The sequence below is a fragment of the Sinocyclocheilus grahami genome, unplaced genomic scaffold (assembly GCF_001515645.1).
Source record: "Sinocyclocheilus grahami isolate Dianchi unplaced genomic scaffold, SAMN03320097.WGS_v1.1 scaffold2606.1, whole genome shotgun sequence".
Lineage (NCBI taxonomy): Eukaryota > Metazoa > Chordata > Actinopteri > Cypriniformes > Cyprinidae > Sinocyclocheilus > Sinocyclocheilus grahami.
This window is the reverse complement of record NW_015507785.1, coordinates 18,153-34,267: the sequence shown is the minus strand read 5'-3', so window position 1 is coordinate 34,267 and position 16,115 is coordinate 18,153. Positions and strand designations below refer to the sequence as shown.

Sequence of the window (16,115 nt, the reverse complement as noted above, 5' to 3'; positions counted from 1 at the left end):
AGTATCCCAGTGACATTTGACAGCTTCTCCACAGCTAAACTGGGCTCTACTGTAGTACGAAGGCACTTGAAGAAGATTATGCTCAACAGAAGACCCAAACAATGTCTGGATTCCTGTAACTGATACCTTCACATAACAACCCTTTCTCAAGGTTAAGGCGCTTGATCATGCCCATAAATACATCACATATAATTTTTAATCACAGTATTGGCTTATTTTCAAATATTCTTTTAATTCATCAAGGTGTCAATTCACCTCATCTTAGCGAAGCATTCACTGCCATTATCTCAATCCATTATCTGTTCTACAAGATGTTCTCTAATACAGTATTTCCTATAAACTAAACTAAACAAAACCTATTTAAGACTGCACAGTTAATTACAATTAGTGATAACATATCTTTGGTCAATGTCATGATATTGATGAACATAACAAAACAGAACTAAGAATACATGACCAAATACAGTGAGTGCATTCTGCTGAGTGAACATTATTCTGTCTATATAAGACGCTGCTTCGGGCTCCTCTTAGAACTGACTGGAACTCAAAGGTGGGTGAGTTGTTCTTGTTTCTTGTGTCATGTTCTCCTTCTACTATTAACTACTAATATACACATTTTAAAACCTGACAAATGGTAATTAGTTAGCATATTTAAGAGTTTACAATATGGACATGCACTGTATATTCAACAAGCTTTTGAAACGAATCTGACTGAATTAGACCAAGCAAGCACATATTCGCTGCATGGGATTGACAGATTTTTTTACTTTCTCTTAGCATCTTCTACCTCAGACACATCAGACACGTTCTCTCTGGAAACGACAGCAGGTATTACATTGTCATTACACAGTCATAACATATGCATATTAAAAATAATTGGTTTTCATTTTAAAAGAAAGGAAAATTACAGATCCCACTCAGTTCTAAAGCAAACGGTAACATTTTAGTATAGGGACCAATTCTCACTACTAACTAGTTGCTTATTAGCATGCCTATTATTGACATATTGGCTGTTTATTGGTACTTATGTTTATTTATCCTACCCAATACCTAGATTTAACACCTACCTTACTAACTATTAATAAGCTGCTAATTATGAGTTTGAGGCAAAAGTCGTAGTTAATGGTTTGTCAATAGTGAGAACTGGACGTTAAAATAAAGTGTGACCAAGCAAACATTTGGTTGAATAGAGTACCAAATTGTTGTAATTGTTGAGTGTATATCTGTAATGGTTAATGGGTGAAGCTAGAAACACTCATGTGGAGCAGCATCATTACGCCACTTGTTTATTATTTAGAGAGAAAAAAGTGTCAATCTTTAGAGGCAAGCTAAAATACAATATTGAATATAAAAGCAAAATGAACAGATTCCCACGTCTTACCAATTAGCTTTCCAATCTTCTCTCATAACTGTAACTGAAACACAACTTGGAATATAAAGCGTTATAGAAATAAAGGTGACTTAACTTGACTTAAAATTCTTTACTACAATGACCATGTGCAATCACTCTATAGTACCAGAGTGAACGACCCTCAGCACCTTCTCTCCTTTGTCATTTCTCACAGTAAACCGCAATCATGGGAGATGGTGAAATGGAGTGTTTCGGCCCGGCGGCCGTTTACCTCCGGAAGCCAGAAAGAGAGAGAATCGAGGCTCAGAACACCCCCTTTGATGCCAAATCGGCATTCTTCGTGACAGAGCCAGACGAGATGTACCTAAAGGGTACTCTTGTTAGTAGAGAGGGTGGCAAAGCTACTGTCAAAACTCTATGTGGGAAAGTAAGTACAATTAGAAAATGTGTTGATCTTCTGTAAAACAATTTTAGATGATGCTAAGGACTGTAAAACTAGATGCCACGTGAATCATACACTGTCATATTTAGTAAATGTCTCACCCTTGCTGAAAACTTTTTAGACTCTTGCGGTAAAAGAAGCTGAAATCTTCCCCATGAATCCTCCGAAGTTTGACAAAATTGAGGACATGGCCATGATGACCCACCTCAATGAGCCTGCTGTGCTGTATAACCTCAAAGAGCGTTACGCAGCATGGATGATCTACGTAAGTCTAAGTAAATCATGTTTTATTCCTAGGATGGGGCGGCAGCATTGTAAAACTGGACTATCTATCTCTGTTTCAGACCTACTCTGGCTTGTTCTGCGTCACTGTCAATCCCTACAAGTGGCTCCCAGTGTACGACTCAGTTGTTGTGTCTGGATACAGAGGCAAAAAGAGGATTGAAGCCCCACCTCACATCTTCTCCATCTCCGACAACGCCTACCAGTTCATGCTGACTGGTAAGTGGGGATATACATTTTCATTCCAATTTGCAAACCAATCAAAAAAATTTGATTGGTTTAGAAGAATGCTTATTTTGTGCAAAACCTGAGCCTGCCTATATATTCCTTGATACATTTACAATTCAAATAAATAAAGAAAAGAAAATCTGTTCAGCAGTTTCACTTAAAATAACATGAACTTGTTTCAGACAGGGAGAATCAGTCTATCCTGATTACGTGAGTAGACTATGATAACTAAAAGATTTTTGAATAATACGTTTAATGAGTGAATATCATTACATGCACTTAAGAAAACTGCTTATTCGAGGGTTTCAGAAAGCAGCACTCTGAAATGTAAAAGTGAAGGCTGTTTAATTGATTGAGAGAAAGCGTGGGTTACGTGGACATGTGAATGCATAAGCGTTGTTCTAATTGTTATGTACTACAAACAAAATGAGAACCAAAGTAACAGAAAGGTGTGAGGGAAAAGCTGATTACTGATGGTGTTGCATGTATACGAGGTTAAGACCACACCACTAAAACAATGCATGTAGATGCGAATGCCGGTTTCACGTCTTCAGCAGCTTTCTGGTGTGCATGTGAATGTAGTACCTGACAGTTATGGTTTTTTAAAGAAGCACGTACATAAAAGCTAATTTATCAAAGTTATTTCTAATATACTGAAAACTGTTCTTTTCCATCTTTAACACATACACTCAGTGGAGAATCTGGTGCAGGAAAGACTGTCAACACCAAACGTGTCATCCAGTACTTTGCGACAATCGCTGTGGCTGGAGCGAAGAAGGCAGAACCTGTCCCTGGCAAAATGCAGGTTACTAAACTAAACGATCAAATATCATAGAAAGTACAGTAACAGGAATATTCTACATGATGAAATTACTTAAATGCTCACCAGGGGTCTCTAGAGGATCAAATCATTGCAGCCAACCCTCTGCTGGAGGCTTATGGTAATGCCAAGACTGTAAGGAATGACAACTCCTCTCGTTTTGTAAGTTGCTAAGGTCAGATTAAGTGCATTATACAAATTCAGTTAAAATTCCAAATCTGGGAAATTCTAAGCTGTTCTAAATATTTCCATCTCTGTAGGGTAAATTTATCAGGATTCACTTTGCGACTAGTGGAAAACTGGCCTCAGCTGATATTGAAACTTGTGAGACATCATTGTTTTAAGCCAAATAGTTTTATTTGGATGATAACAGGTGGATTCATCAACTGAACTCAAGCATCTTTTTAAACTTTTTTTTTTCAAAAGATTTGCTAGAAAAGTCGAGAGTAACATTCCAGCTGTCTGCTGAGAGGAGTTACCACATCTTCTACCAGCTCATGACTGGACACAAGCCTGAGCTGCTCGGTGAGAAATCTACAGGATTGTGTGTTTCAGTTATTTCCTAGTTTGAGAGCACTGTTAACATGCTGCACATCAACTCTTTATAGAGGCCCTGCTCATCACCACCAACCCCTATGACTATCCAATGATCAGCCAGGGTGAAATCACTGTCAAGAGCATCAATGATGTGGAGGAGTTCATTGCTACAGATGTATGTGGCCAACTGCGTTTTTATTAGTAGTAGTAGCATGACTATTTTTAAATTACTATTTTTCCACTGCATGCCACAATATAAAATACCCTTCTCTTTTAACTATCTAATAAATAATGTGATTAATTTGGTGTAAAAACAGACTGCCATTGATATTCTGGGCTTCACTGCTGATGAGAAAATCAGCATCTACAAGCTGACAGGTTCTGTGATGCATCATGGGAGCATGAAGTTCAAACAGAAGCAGAGAGAGGAGCAGGCCGAACCTGATGGCACTGAGGGTAAAATTAATTAGTAGCGCAAATTAGCATGTAAACATTCATTTCATTAGTGAAAGTAATGCATAAAACTGTTCTTCCTCAGTGGCTGACAAAATCGCCTACCTCATGGGCCTCAACTCTGCTGACATGCTGAAAGCTCTGTGCTACCCCAGAGTGAAGGTCGGGAATGAGATGGTGACCAAAGGCCAGACAGTACCACAGGTGATCACTTACCTACTCAAAAGATGAATAAACCTAGAAATGCCCCATAGGCATTCAGAAAACACAATTCTTCTTTTAAAAGTCACCTTTATTTCTATAGTGCTTTTAACAGTACAGATTGTGTCAAAGCAGCTTTACAGTATCAAATACGAAAATAGCGTGTATTAATGCAAAAGGACAATAGTAAACTCTGAATTTTCAGTTAAAGGCAGTTCATCATTGAATTCAGTGATGTCATCATCCAGCTCAGTTCAGTTTAAATAGTAATCTGTGCAATCAAGTCAACGATATCGCTGGAAATGAAGTGTCCCCAACTAAGCAAGCCAGAGGAACTAAAACTCCATCGGTGACAGAATGGAGAAAAAAAACCTTGGGAGAAACCAGGCTCAGCAGAGGACCAGTTCTCCTCTTGCCAGACAAACCAACAGGTTCATCCGTGCTGCAGCAAAGTCAGATTGTGCAGAGGACTCAACTGGTTCCTGTGGTCTTGTCCCGGTGGCCGTCTAGGAGACAAGGTCTTCACTGGGGATCTGTCTCTGGGGCTCATCTAGTTGTCCTGGTCTCCGCTGACATTCAGGGCTGAGGTCTAATATCAATTTCACTGACCTTTGAATTTCTCAGGTGAACAACGCAGTCTCGGCTCTCTGCAAGTCTGTCTATGAGAAAATGTTCTTGTGGATGGTTGTCCGTATCAATGAGATGTTAGACACGAAGCAGCCTAGACAGTTCTTCATTGGTGTGCTGGACATCGCTGGGTTTGAGATCTTTGATGTGAGCATCAGTCATTAATGTCTCTGTAAGAATCAAGATATAAAAGATAACATTCAGAAGTAAGAACTTGCCTCTCTTGAATTTTCAGTTCAACAGCTTGGAGCAGCTTTGCATCAACTTCACAAATGAGAAACTGCAACAGTTCTTCAACCACCACATGTTTGTTCTTGAGCAAGAGGAGTACAAGAAAGAAGGCATTGAATGGGAGTTTATTGACTTTGGTATGGACTTGGCTGCCTGCATTGAGCTCATTGAGAAGGTAAGAGGATTTTCTGTCAATTAAATTTACTATTCACATTGTGCCTGTACTGGAGTGTGAACATTTCTTCAACAGCCAATGGGCATCTTCTCCATCCTTGAAGAGGAGTGCATGTTCCCCAAGGCTACAGACACAAGCTTCAAAAACAAGCTGCATGATCAGCATCTGGGCAAAAGTGCAGCTTTCCAGAAGCCCAAGCCTGCCAAAGGTAAGGCAGAGGCCCACTTCTCTCTGGTGCACTACGCCGGCACTGTGGACTACAACATTAGTGGCTGGTTGGACAAGAACAAGGATCCGCTGAACGACACTGTTGTGCAACTTTACCAAAAGTCATCGGTCAAAGTGCTGGCCTTCCTGTATGCCACTCATGGAGGTACTGAAGGTATGAACATCTGCATTTCCTGAATTCTTCAATTTTAAGTTTTAATTACATGCAATTCAAACTACACAACTACCTTACTAGCTTACTACTAATAACCAGCAAATTAGGAGTTTGTTCAGGGATAACATCTTTCTTTGGCGTAAAACAGCTGAGGGCGGCGGTGGAAAGAAAGGAGGCAAGAAGAAGGGTGGTTCCTTCCAGACTGTGTCTGCACTTTTTAGGGTAAACAGATTCTCTCTTTTAATGAAGGTTTTGAACATCTTCTATATGAAAACTAGACTAATGACAAATATTTCCACAGGAGAACTTGGGTAAGCTGATGACTAACCTGAGGAGCACTCACCCTCACTTTGTGCGCTGCTTGATTCCTAATGAGTCTAAGACTCCAGGTAAACTTGATCCCCAAAAACACAAATGGATCACATTTTTGTACATACTTCTGAAACATTAAGAACATTTGCATTTCAGGTCTGATGGAGAACTTCCTGGTTATCCACCAGCTCAGGTGTAATGGTGTGCTGGAGGGTATCAGAATCTGCAGGAAGGGTTTCCCCAGCAGAATCCTCTACGGTGACTTCAAGCAGAGGTAAAGACACCAAACGTTTTTCAACCTATTAATTAGAGATAATACACCATCTAATCTTATACACATTTCAAAATTGTGCTTTCATCACTTTTGTGGCATCACCAAAACAAATCTTACCTTAATCATTGGTGTGCACCTGCCCAGTCTTCAGGACTTGTACAACTCCAGAGTGAAGAAACGGGCAGGTAACATCGTCAAAGACCCCTCTCACCCCGGACACAACCTGTTTGCACTTCTCCCTTCAGGCAGACGCTACAGATCTCTGTGCACTAGAACATCTAGGCATAAAAACAGTTTTTTCCCCCATGCCATCTCCAGCTTAAACAGCTAACATATGAATCATTACCTGCATTCTGTAATTCACTTCCGTAATTCATTCTACATCCTTAATTATTGCCTCTTTCTCAATTATTATAGAAATACATATGCATATCTCTTTATTTATACAATTCTATATAGAGTAAATAATGTACAAATCTGTACATAAATCTACTGTTCCAGATTCATACACATTATTTATTGTTAAGTTTTACTATTTAAATGTTTTTTTTTCTGTTCTCATGTCCGATATGTATGTATGTATGTATGTATGTATGCATGCATGTATGTATGTATGTACCAGGAGCACCTTAAAAAAAACCACAACAAATTCCTCGTGTGTTTGCACACACCTGGCGAATAAAGCTAATTCTGATTCTGATTAATGTCCTCTAGGTACAAAGTATTAAATGCTAGTGTCATCCCTGAGGGACAGTTCATTGACAACAAAAAGGCTTCAGAGAAACTCTTGGGCTCTATTGATGTTGACCACACCCAATACAAATTTGGACACACCAAGGTGAGCTACTCAGTAAATACACCATATGGCCAAAAATCTGTGGGTACCCTCTTCTAATTAGAGTAACAGTTACCCAAAAAATACAATCTCGGTCATACTTTACTGCTGTCACTCCATTCTAAACGTGTTGCTTTTTCTAGCTCAGTGGAACAACAATGAAGATATATGAATGTTTAGGTGATATTGTAAGAATGTTTCAGCTGTTTTTCCTCTAATCAACGAAAGTAGGGTCCAAAATGAATAGCATGAATAAATTACAAAATGTTAATTTTTGGGTCTAGTACAACTTTTATTCCAGAATTTCAGTGAAAACTGATCTCTAAACTACACCACACAATGGGACTTTAAACAATTCTATGCAACTCTTGATGAAAGGAGGCGTTGCACTACAGTTTGAATATGAACACAAGGATTTGCTGCCATTCATAAGTGAGGTCATGTATTGGTGTAGCAATGGCATCTGGCTCGCAGTCAGAATTCCAGTTCCTCGAAGTGTTAAGTGTTAAACAGAGGTTAAGGTTTTGTGCCAGTAAAATTATTTCACAGTAAATATGTTCATGCTGAAGATAGAAAGTGATCCTCCCAAAACTTTAAAAAAAAATTATTTAGGATGTCATTGCATGGCGTAAAAAGTTATTTCTTTTCACTGGAATTGACAGAAAATTAAACTCACTAGTTAAAAAGGACATATAGTGTACCCCAGGCCACATCGAAGTTGAAGTGGACTACTTGCCGCCTTCAATACTATACCACTAATATCTTCTAAATGTTCTTGTAGGTGTTCTTCAAAGCTGGTCTGTTGGGTACTCTTGAGGAGATGAGGGATGAGAAACTAGCAACGCTGGTTACCATGACTCAGGCTTTGTGCCGTGGATACGTCATGAGGAAGGAGTTTGTCAAAATGATGGAGAGGAGGTACAATCAACTTACAAAACTGTCTGGAACACAACTTTTTAAAACCACAAAGTGATAATGACTTATTAACTGATTACATTTTACACAGAGAAGCAATTTATTCCATCCAATACAACATCCGCTCATTCATGAATGTCAAACATTGGCCATGGATGAAGCTCTACTTCAAGATCAAGCCTCTTCTGAAGAGTGCAGAGACTGAGAAAGAAATGGCAGCTATGAAGGAGAACTTTGAGAAAATGAAGGAGGATCTAGCAAAGGCATTAGCTAAAAAGAAGGAGCTTGAGGAGAAAATGGTGTCACTTATTCAAGAGAAAAATGACCTTCAGCTGCAAGTAACATCTGTGAGTATTTCAGCTCTTATTGATCCTAATATAGATCCTACAGCTATGAACATAAGTTATTGACTACATCCATGTCAATGAACAGGAATCTGAAAACCTCTCTGATGCTGAGGAGAGATGTGAAGGTCTCATCAAAAGCAAGATCCAGCTCGAGGCCAAACTCAAAGAGACAAGCGAGAGACTGGAAGATGAAGAAGAAATCAATGCTGAACTGACTGCCAAGAAGAGGAAACTGGAGGATGAATGCTCCGAGCTGAAGAAAGACATTGATGACCTGGAGCTCACCTTGGCAAAAGTGGAGAAGGAGAAACATGCAACAGAAAATAAAGTCAGTATTTTTTGGCATCGTCACACTGCTGATTGGGATTCGGGCTCTTGAGAATGAAACCAATAATCAATGTTTCCATTTAGGTGAAAAACCTAACGGAGGAGATGGCCTCTCAGGATGAGAGCATTGCCAAGCTGACCAAAGAGAAGAAAGCCCTCCAAGAGGCACACCAGCAGACTCTTGATGACCTTCAGGCAGAGGAAGACAAAGTCAACACTCTGACTAAAGCTAAGACAAAGCTTGAGCAGCAAGTCGATGATGTGAGATGTTTGGCATGAGAATAAGGTCACAAATCAAAGTTAATTATTTTTGTTGTTATCTACCAGCTTTTAATGCTCTGGTTTCTGTAAAAACAGCTTGAGGGCTCACTGGAGCAAGAGAAGAAGCTCCGTATGGACCTTGAGAGAGCCAAGAGGAAGCTTGAGGGTGATCTGAAACTGGCCCAGGAGTCCATAATGGACCTGGAGAATGACAAACAGCAATCAGATGAGAAGATCAAAAAGTGAGTGGCCATCAGATTTTGAACTTTACACAGTTACACAAAATAAGTGTTTGGCACATTTTACAAAACTATACTTTAAAAACAGGAAGGACTTTGTGATAAGTCAACTTCTCAGCAAGATTGAGGATGAACAGTCTTTGGGAGCACAGCTTCAGAAGAAGATCAAAGAACTTCAGGTAATGCTGACCATAATCTTTTCTATGTGAAATTGTAAAGTTGCTAGGCAAATATCACAAAAGGACTTTTTTCCCCTCAATTAGGCCCGTATAGAGGAGCTGGAAGAGGAAATTGAGGCAGAGCGAGCTGCTCGTGCTAAAGTGGAGAAGCAGAGAGCTGATCTCTCCAGGGAACTTGAAGAGATCAGCGAGAGGCTTGAGGAAGCTGGTGGTGCCACTGCTGCTCAGATTGAGATGAACAAGAAGCGTGAAGCTGAATTCCAGAAGTTGCGTCGTGATCTGGAAGAGTCTACCTTGCAGCATGAAGCTACAGCTGCAGCTCTCCGAAAGAAGCAGGCAGACAGTGTGGCTGAACTCGGAGAACAGATCGACAACCTCCAGCGGGTCAAGCAGAAGCTGGAAAAGGAGAAGAGTGAATACAAGATGGAGATTGATGACTTGACAAGCAACATGGAGACTGTGGCCAAAGCAAAGGTAATGTCATTAGAGAATCATTAAATATAAAAGCATCTTTACAAACATCAGCATATAACCCTGTACCTTTTAAGGCTAATTTAGAGAAGATGTGCCGCACTCTGGAAGACCACCTGAGTGAAATCAAGACCAAGAGTGATGAAAATGTTCGTCAGCTGAATGACATGAATGCACAACGTGCAAGACTTCAGACTGAAAATGGTAAGGCATGGCAAATAAGGTACACATGTAAAAACCTTAACAAATGTATTAAAAAGTGTCTATGTTATTATATTTCATAGTAATATTTCTAACGTGATTTCAAGGTGAATTTAGCCGCCAACTGGAAGAGAAAGAAGCACTTGTTTCACAGCTAACTAGAGGAAAACAGGCTTATACACAGCAAATTGAGGAACTCAAAAGGCATATTGAGGAAGAAGTCAAGGTAGAGTTATACAAAATTAAAGAGTTATTTTTTTGAAAATTAGGTTTTGATCATTTAAATAATTATAAAGATTATTGGAAAACTCAAAATATGCTGCCTTACAGGCCAAGAATGCTCTGGCCCATGCGGTTCAGTCTTCCCGCCATGACTGTGATTTACTCAGAGAGCAGTATGAGGAGGAGCAGGAGGCCAAAGCTGAACTCCAGCGTGGAATGTCTAAGGCCAACAGTGAAGTGGCCCAGTGGAGAGCCAAATATGAGACTGATGCCATCCAACGCACTGAGGAGCTAGAGGAATCCAAGTAAATACAGCAAAGAACAATGTCTCCAGCACCCTACATTTAATATCTCAAATGTTAGTAAGATTTCATCATTTCATACCACTTTCTTCAGGAAAAAGCTTGCCCAGCGTCTGCAGGATGCTGAAGAATCCATTGAAGCGGTGAACTCCAAGTGTGCCTCACTGGAAAAGACCAAACAGAGACTGCAGGGTGAAGTAGAGGACCTCATGATTGATGTGGAGAGGGCAAATGCATTGGCTGCCAACCTTGACAAGAAGCAGAGAAACTTTGACAAGGTGAGAAGGATGTGGATAATCTTTAAATCCATACCTTGATCCATGGACTTGGCTAATTAACAATGATTACCTTTTTCTTCAGGTCCTAGCAGAGTGGAAACAGAAGTATGAGGAAAGCCAGGCTGAACTAGAAGGTGCTCAGAAAGAAGCTCGTTCTCTCAGCACTGAGCTTTTCAAAATGAAGAACTCCTATGAAGAAGCTCTTGACCACCTTGAAACCCTGAAGAGGGAGAACAAGAATCTGCAACGTAAATGCCACTTTTTTTTAACACCAAAGATGTAAGAAAATAGATGTTTTTAAACAGAACATGTTATATTTCTACTTTTTAAACACCTTTAGAGGAGATTTCTGACCTAACGGAGCAGCTTGGAGAGACTGGAAAGAGCATTCATGAGTTAGAGAAAGCCAAGAAGACAGTGGAATCTGAGAAATCAGAGATCCAGACTGCACTTGAAGAGGCTGAGGTGCTATTCCTTTTCTACAATATTAACATTATGATACCATTGCTTTGAATAATATTAGACATTGAACATGAAATGGTTCATTCACCGTAAATGCTGCCATTTATAATCATACATTTGAAAAGTCTACATTTTGCACTTTTTCCTTATAGGGCACCCTGGAGCATGAAGAGTCCAAGATTCTTCGTGTGCAGCTAGAGCTGAACCAGGTGAAGAGTGAGATTGACAGGAAGCTTGCTGAGAAGGACGAGGAGATGGAACAGATCAAGAGGAACAGCCAGAGAGTGATCGATTCCATGCAGAGCACTCTGGACTCTGAGATCAGAAGCAGAAATGATGCCCTGAGAGTCAAAAAGAAGATGGAGGGAGATCTAAATGAGATGGAGATCCAGCTGAGTCATGCCAACCGCCAGGCTGCTGAGGCCCAGAAACAGCTCAGGAACGTCCAAGGCCAACTCAAGGTATCTTTCTGTAGAATGAGGAACTGCAATACATCTTAAATGTTTGATAATATGAATATGATACATGAATTAAATTAATCATGACATGCAACTAACAAAGAAAGAAAATTGCCACAGGATGCCCAACTGCACCTTGATGAAGCTCTCAGAGGACAGGAGGACATGAAGGAGCAGGTGGCCATGGTGGAGCGCAGGAATAACCTGATGCAAGCAGAGATTGAGGAGCTGAGAGCTGGCCTGGAGCAAACAGAGAGAGGCCGAAAAGTGGCGGAGCAGGAGCTGGTTGATGCCAGCGAGCGTGTGGGACTGCTGCACTCACAAGTACAGAAAAACTATACTTGGAGCAAATTCAGGTTACATGATAACAGAGTTTTAATTAAATGTACACTAAACTACCTGCTTAAATCCCACAGAATACAAGTCTTATTAACACCAAGAAGAAGCTTGAGGCTGATCTGGTCCAGGTTCAAGGTGAGGTGGACGATGCAGTCCAGGAGGCCAGAAATGCAGAGGAGAAGGCCAAGAAGGCCATCACTGATGTGAGCGCTTACATTTTGTTGCTCTATTGTAACTTAAACAGTTATTTGACTTTGTTTATCTGCATGTGGTAACAAAGGGAACCTTCATGGAAGGCATTTTAGTCTATATTGGCAAGTTCATTTGAACTGGCTTATATTTTAGGCTGCCATGATGGCTGAGGAGCTGAAGAAGGAGCAGGACACCAGTGCTCACCTGGAGAGGATGAAGAAGAACCTGGAGGTGACTGTCAAAGACCTGCAGCACCGTCTGGATGAGGCTGAGAGTCTGGCCATGAAGGGTGGAAAGAAACAGCTCCAGAAACTGGAGTCCAGGGTAAAGTACAAGCTAAATAAAGTCTTAGCTATGGTATAACTGGCTATGGTAGAGATTTGACAGGTGACAACAATGATTCTCTACTGAAGGTGCGCGAGTTGGAGGCTGAAGTTGAAGCTGAACAGAGACGTGGTGCAGATGCTGTGAAAGGAGTGCGCAAATATGAAAGGAGAGGGAAGGAGCTCACCTACCAGGTATAACTACACATGATTTAGAAATTTACATTTCATTATAATATACATAGTTTAACTAAGACCATCAACAATACTTACACCCAAAGACTGAGGAAGACAAGAAGAACGTGACCCGACTGCAGGATCTGGTAGACAAGCTGCAGCTGAAAGTGAAGGCCTACAAGCGCCAGGCTGAAGAAGCTGTAAGTCTAATGTCAAATGTCTTATGTGTGAGGTTTTGATATTTTCTAGACAATACATTCAGTGTCACCAGTGCAATGCTCTGAAAGGGGTTGGATATCTTGCGTCATCCTAACAGGAGGAGCAGGCCAACACTCACCTCTCCAGGTACAGGAAGGTGCAGCACGAGCTGGAGGAGGCTCAGGAGCGCGCTGACATCTCTGAGTCCCAGGTCAACAAGCTGAGAGCCAAGAGCCGTGATGCTGGGAAGGTATTGTAAAGCTGTTCAAGGGGTGGGGGGGGGTCTTCATATGCATTGCATGTAACTCAATTGTTCTTTTCTGTTACTGAAGAGCAAGGATGAAGAATGAAGATGATGCATCACATCACATCTACAAGCAAGCATATAATATGACTTACTTGTGCTGTGTCTTAAATGTCCATTAAATATATTTTCTCAAGGCACTCCCTGTTTGTCATTTTAGCAAAACTGGTAGATCACGGAGCCAACAATGCCAAAACCATCAGGGGATGCTTAAACTAATAGAAAAATAATAAATACCTTAAACTGTACAGATGTAAACATACTTTTACACAAATACTTTAATTAAAAAATAGGTTAAATTACAAAATAACCATTATAACTTCATATGTTACACATAATACAGCATAGATATACAATCCAAGCTTATCCCTTTCAGTAACCAATGAAAGTTCCTGTGTTGAAAATGCTGTCTTTATGCTATCCAAGATTATGCCAATGAAAGTTAAATGGCCAAAACAGGATAGCATTTCCTCTGTTACTATTGTAACATCTATTTCCTGATGGAGGAAATGAGGCAATGTCCAAAAAGAGACAGTAAGGGTCACAACTGGGAGCCCCAAACACCTATGATGTTTCAGAAAAGGCCAGTCAGATTTGGTGAAAGAAATGTGCATGCCAGCAACTCACCCGGACGTACGGGTATACAAGGTGGGTTAGAATTACTCATTCACTTATTCAGGTTTGTGCTGAGGAGCCGAGAGAGTGTAACAAATCCACTCACAACATCTTAACCCTCCCAATGCCCAAAGTATCCATATCTCCACTCATCTCAAAGGGCTTGAAAACTGGCTCCACTCAGAGATTATAGAATCTCAAAGGTATTGGGTGTAGCCCACCCCGCAGCTCTACAGATGTCTGCAAGAGAGGTGTAGTTTTCTAGAGCCCAGGAGGCAGCAACACCTCTAGAAGAGGTTTTTCTAAATATATTAACTAAATATAATTGGCTGCTTTTTATTCAAGGGTGGAGGGTTTCTGAAGCGCACTGCGAACTGCTACGGCAAACACTGGCCAAGTATCTTAATGTTGAGCAGCAAGCTCATTGGCTGCTGATGCAACAAAAACCTGCGACATGTGAATAATGATTGTGACTATATCAGATTGAGTTAGGACCTATTGGCCTGCACCATCTAGAGTATCATGACAGAGCTTTGTAGTGTAGTAATAAGTTTTATTTTTGTGGGGGCGGCTAGTTATTGTTCACAGAACTTTAATCTTCATGGTTGATCGCAACAACAGTAACTGAAGAGTCCAAGATGGCTGACATATTAGCCAGTTTAACAACATTACATTACGCTATAAATGTGTGTAAATCTATATTTATTATGCAGCTCTTAGATTCAAGACACGTATGGTATATTTGTATGGAATGCCAACAGGGATGAGAAAATACATTTAAACAAATAGAAAATGAACATACCTTAAAACAAAGCTCCATTAATTAACATTTCTTAATACATTAGCTAACAGGAATCAACAATCATATACAGTATACATATATATTTAAGCGCACTGCGAACTGCTACGGCAAACACTGGCCAAGTATCTTAATGTTGAGCAGCAAGCTCATTGGCTGCTGATGCAACAAAAACCTGCGACATGTGAATAATGATTGTGACTATATCAGATTGAGTTAGGACCTATTGGCCTGCACCATCTAGAGTATCATGACAGAGCTTTGTAGTGTAGTAATAAGTTTTATTTTTGTGGGGGCGGCTAGTTATTGTTCACAGAACTTTAATCTTCATGGTTGATCGCAACAACAGTAACTGAAGAGTCCAAGATGGCTGACATATTAGCCAGTTTAACAACATTACATTACGCTATAAATGTGTGTAAATCTATATTTATTATGCAGCTCTTAGATTCAAGACACGTATGGTATATTTGTATGGAATGCCAACAGGGATGAGAAAATACATTTAAACAAATAGAAAATGAACATACCTTAAAATAAAGCTCCATTAATTAACATTTCTTAATACATTAGCTAACAGGAATCAACAATCATATACAGTATACATATATATTTATATATATATATATGCACGGGGAAGAGGCCGGTCTCCTGAGGAGAGGCGTGCTTGGCTTTTAACAGTAGCAGTGACAGTAGCAGAATAATGATTATAAATGCGTCAGGGGAAAAAACAGCAAGAAGACTGCCATAACATTATAATAATTCATTGATAAACTACTGTTTTCTGTATTTTTGACTGCAGCGATGAAGTCGACGACACTGACTCATCATCTCCACCTTGGATGTGCACGTTTCCTATGTATTACATAATTTGAAAATATTTGATTTCCATTTGAATTTGTTAATTTAAAAGTAGACATTTCGCTTTCTGTAGGTATATTTTTCACGTGAAATCCATAAAATCAAAACTTTAAAATAGTTCTCAGATAAATATTTTAGAATAGAGTTGATCTCATTCTTTTCCAATGGCCAAATAGTATTTCAATTGTTTTAAACAATTCAAATCAAATTTAATTTATGCAGTTTTGCTGATAAGGTGAACATCTTTTAGATATTTTTAGCCTATATTTATTGAAGTGTAAATGGAATTGTCTGACTCTGCGCGTCATTGACAAAGTATTTTAAAAAGAAAACATGCAAATTACCATTTTCTTCAAGTTGTATCCTTCAAATACAGTGGTATTTTTCATAATGTTGTGGAGATGCCTTCACACGACATCAACACCTCTGTGCAGCTGTAGTTGTACAGTAATCTATTATCACTGGACCTATTCAAACCGGACAATGGACCGTTCG

General features: G+C 39.8%; 1 protein-coding gene across 1 annotated transcript; it reads left to right on the top strand.

Moving 5' to 3' along the window:
- Positions 1 to 777: 777 nt before the first annotated feature.
- LOC107575389 (myosin heavy chain, fast skeletal muscle) lies at positions 778 to 13,466 on the top strand. The gene is made up of 40 exons (XM_016261772.1): positions 778 to 828; positions 1,566 to 1,778; positions 1,915 to 2,058; positions 2,138 to 2,294; positions 2,486 to 2,513; positions 2,997 to 3,108; positions 3,193 to 3,285; positions 3,384 to 3,447; positions 3,550 to 3,648; positions 3,732 to 3,835; positions 3,978 to 4,116; positions 4,199 to 4,317; positions 4,939 to 5,088; positions 5,177 to 5,347; positions 5,423 to 5,729; positions 5,878 to 5,951; positions 6,031 to 6,118; positions 6,198 to 6,315; positions 7,030 to 7,153; positions 7,932 to 8,068; positions 8,157 to 8,412; positions 8,498 to 8,740; positions 8,824 to 9,000; positions 9,097 to 9,242; positions 9,328 to 9,418; positions 9,503 to 9,892; positions 9,967 to 10,093; positions 10,198 to 10,316; positions 10,421 to 10,617; positions 10,709 to 10,892; positions 10,975 to 11,140; positions 11,233 to 11,357; positions 11,507 to 11,815; positions 11,933 to 12,136; positions 12,229 to 12,354; positions 12,497 to 12,667; positions 12,757 to 12,861; positions 12,948 to 13,043; positions 13,160 to 13,291; positions 13,374 to 13,466. Exons 2-40 carry the CDS (start codon positions 1,578 to 1,580, stop codon positions 13,389 to 13,391), a joined length of 5,811 nt encoding a protein of 1,936 aa, XP_016117258.1. The 5' UTR covers positions 778 to 828; positions 1,566 to 1,577; the 3' UTR covers positions 13,392 to 13,466.
- Positions 13,467 to 16,115: the final 2,649 nt, after the last annotated feature.

Coding starts and splice junctions, on each gene's coding strand:
- LOC107575389 (XM_016261772.1), top strand. CDS start 1,578: ATGGGAGATGGTGAAATGGAGTGTTTCGGCCCGGCGGCCGTTTACCTC. Junction 8,413..8,497: donor TTCAGCTGCAAGTAACATCT/GTGAGTATTTCA, acceptor GTCAATGAACAG/GAATCTGAAAACCTCTCTGA. Junction 11,816..11,932: donor ACGTCCAAGGCCAACTCAAG/GTATCTTTCTGT, acceptor AAATTGCCACAG/GATGCCCAACTGCACCTTGA.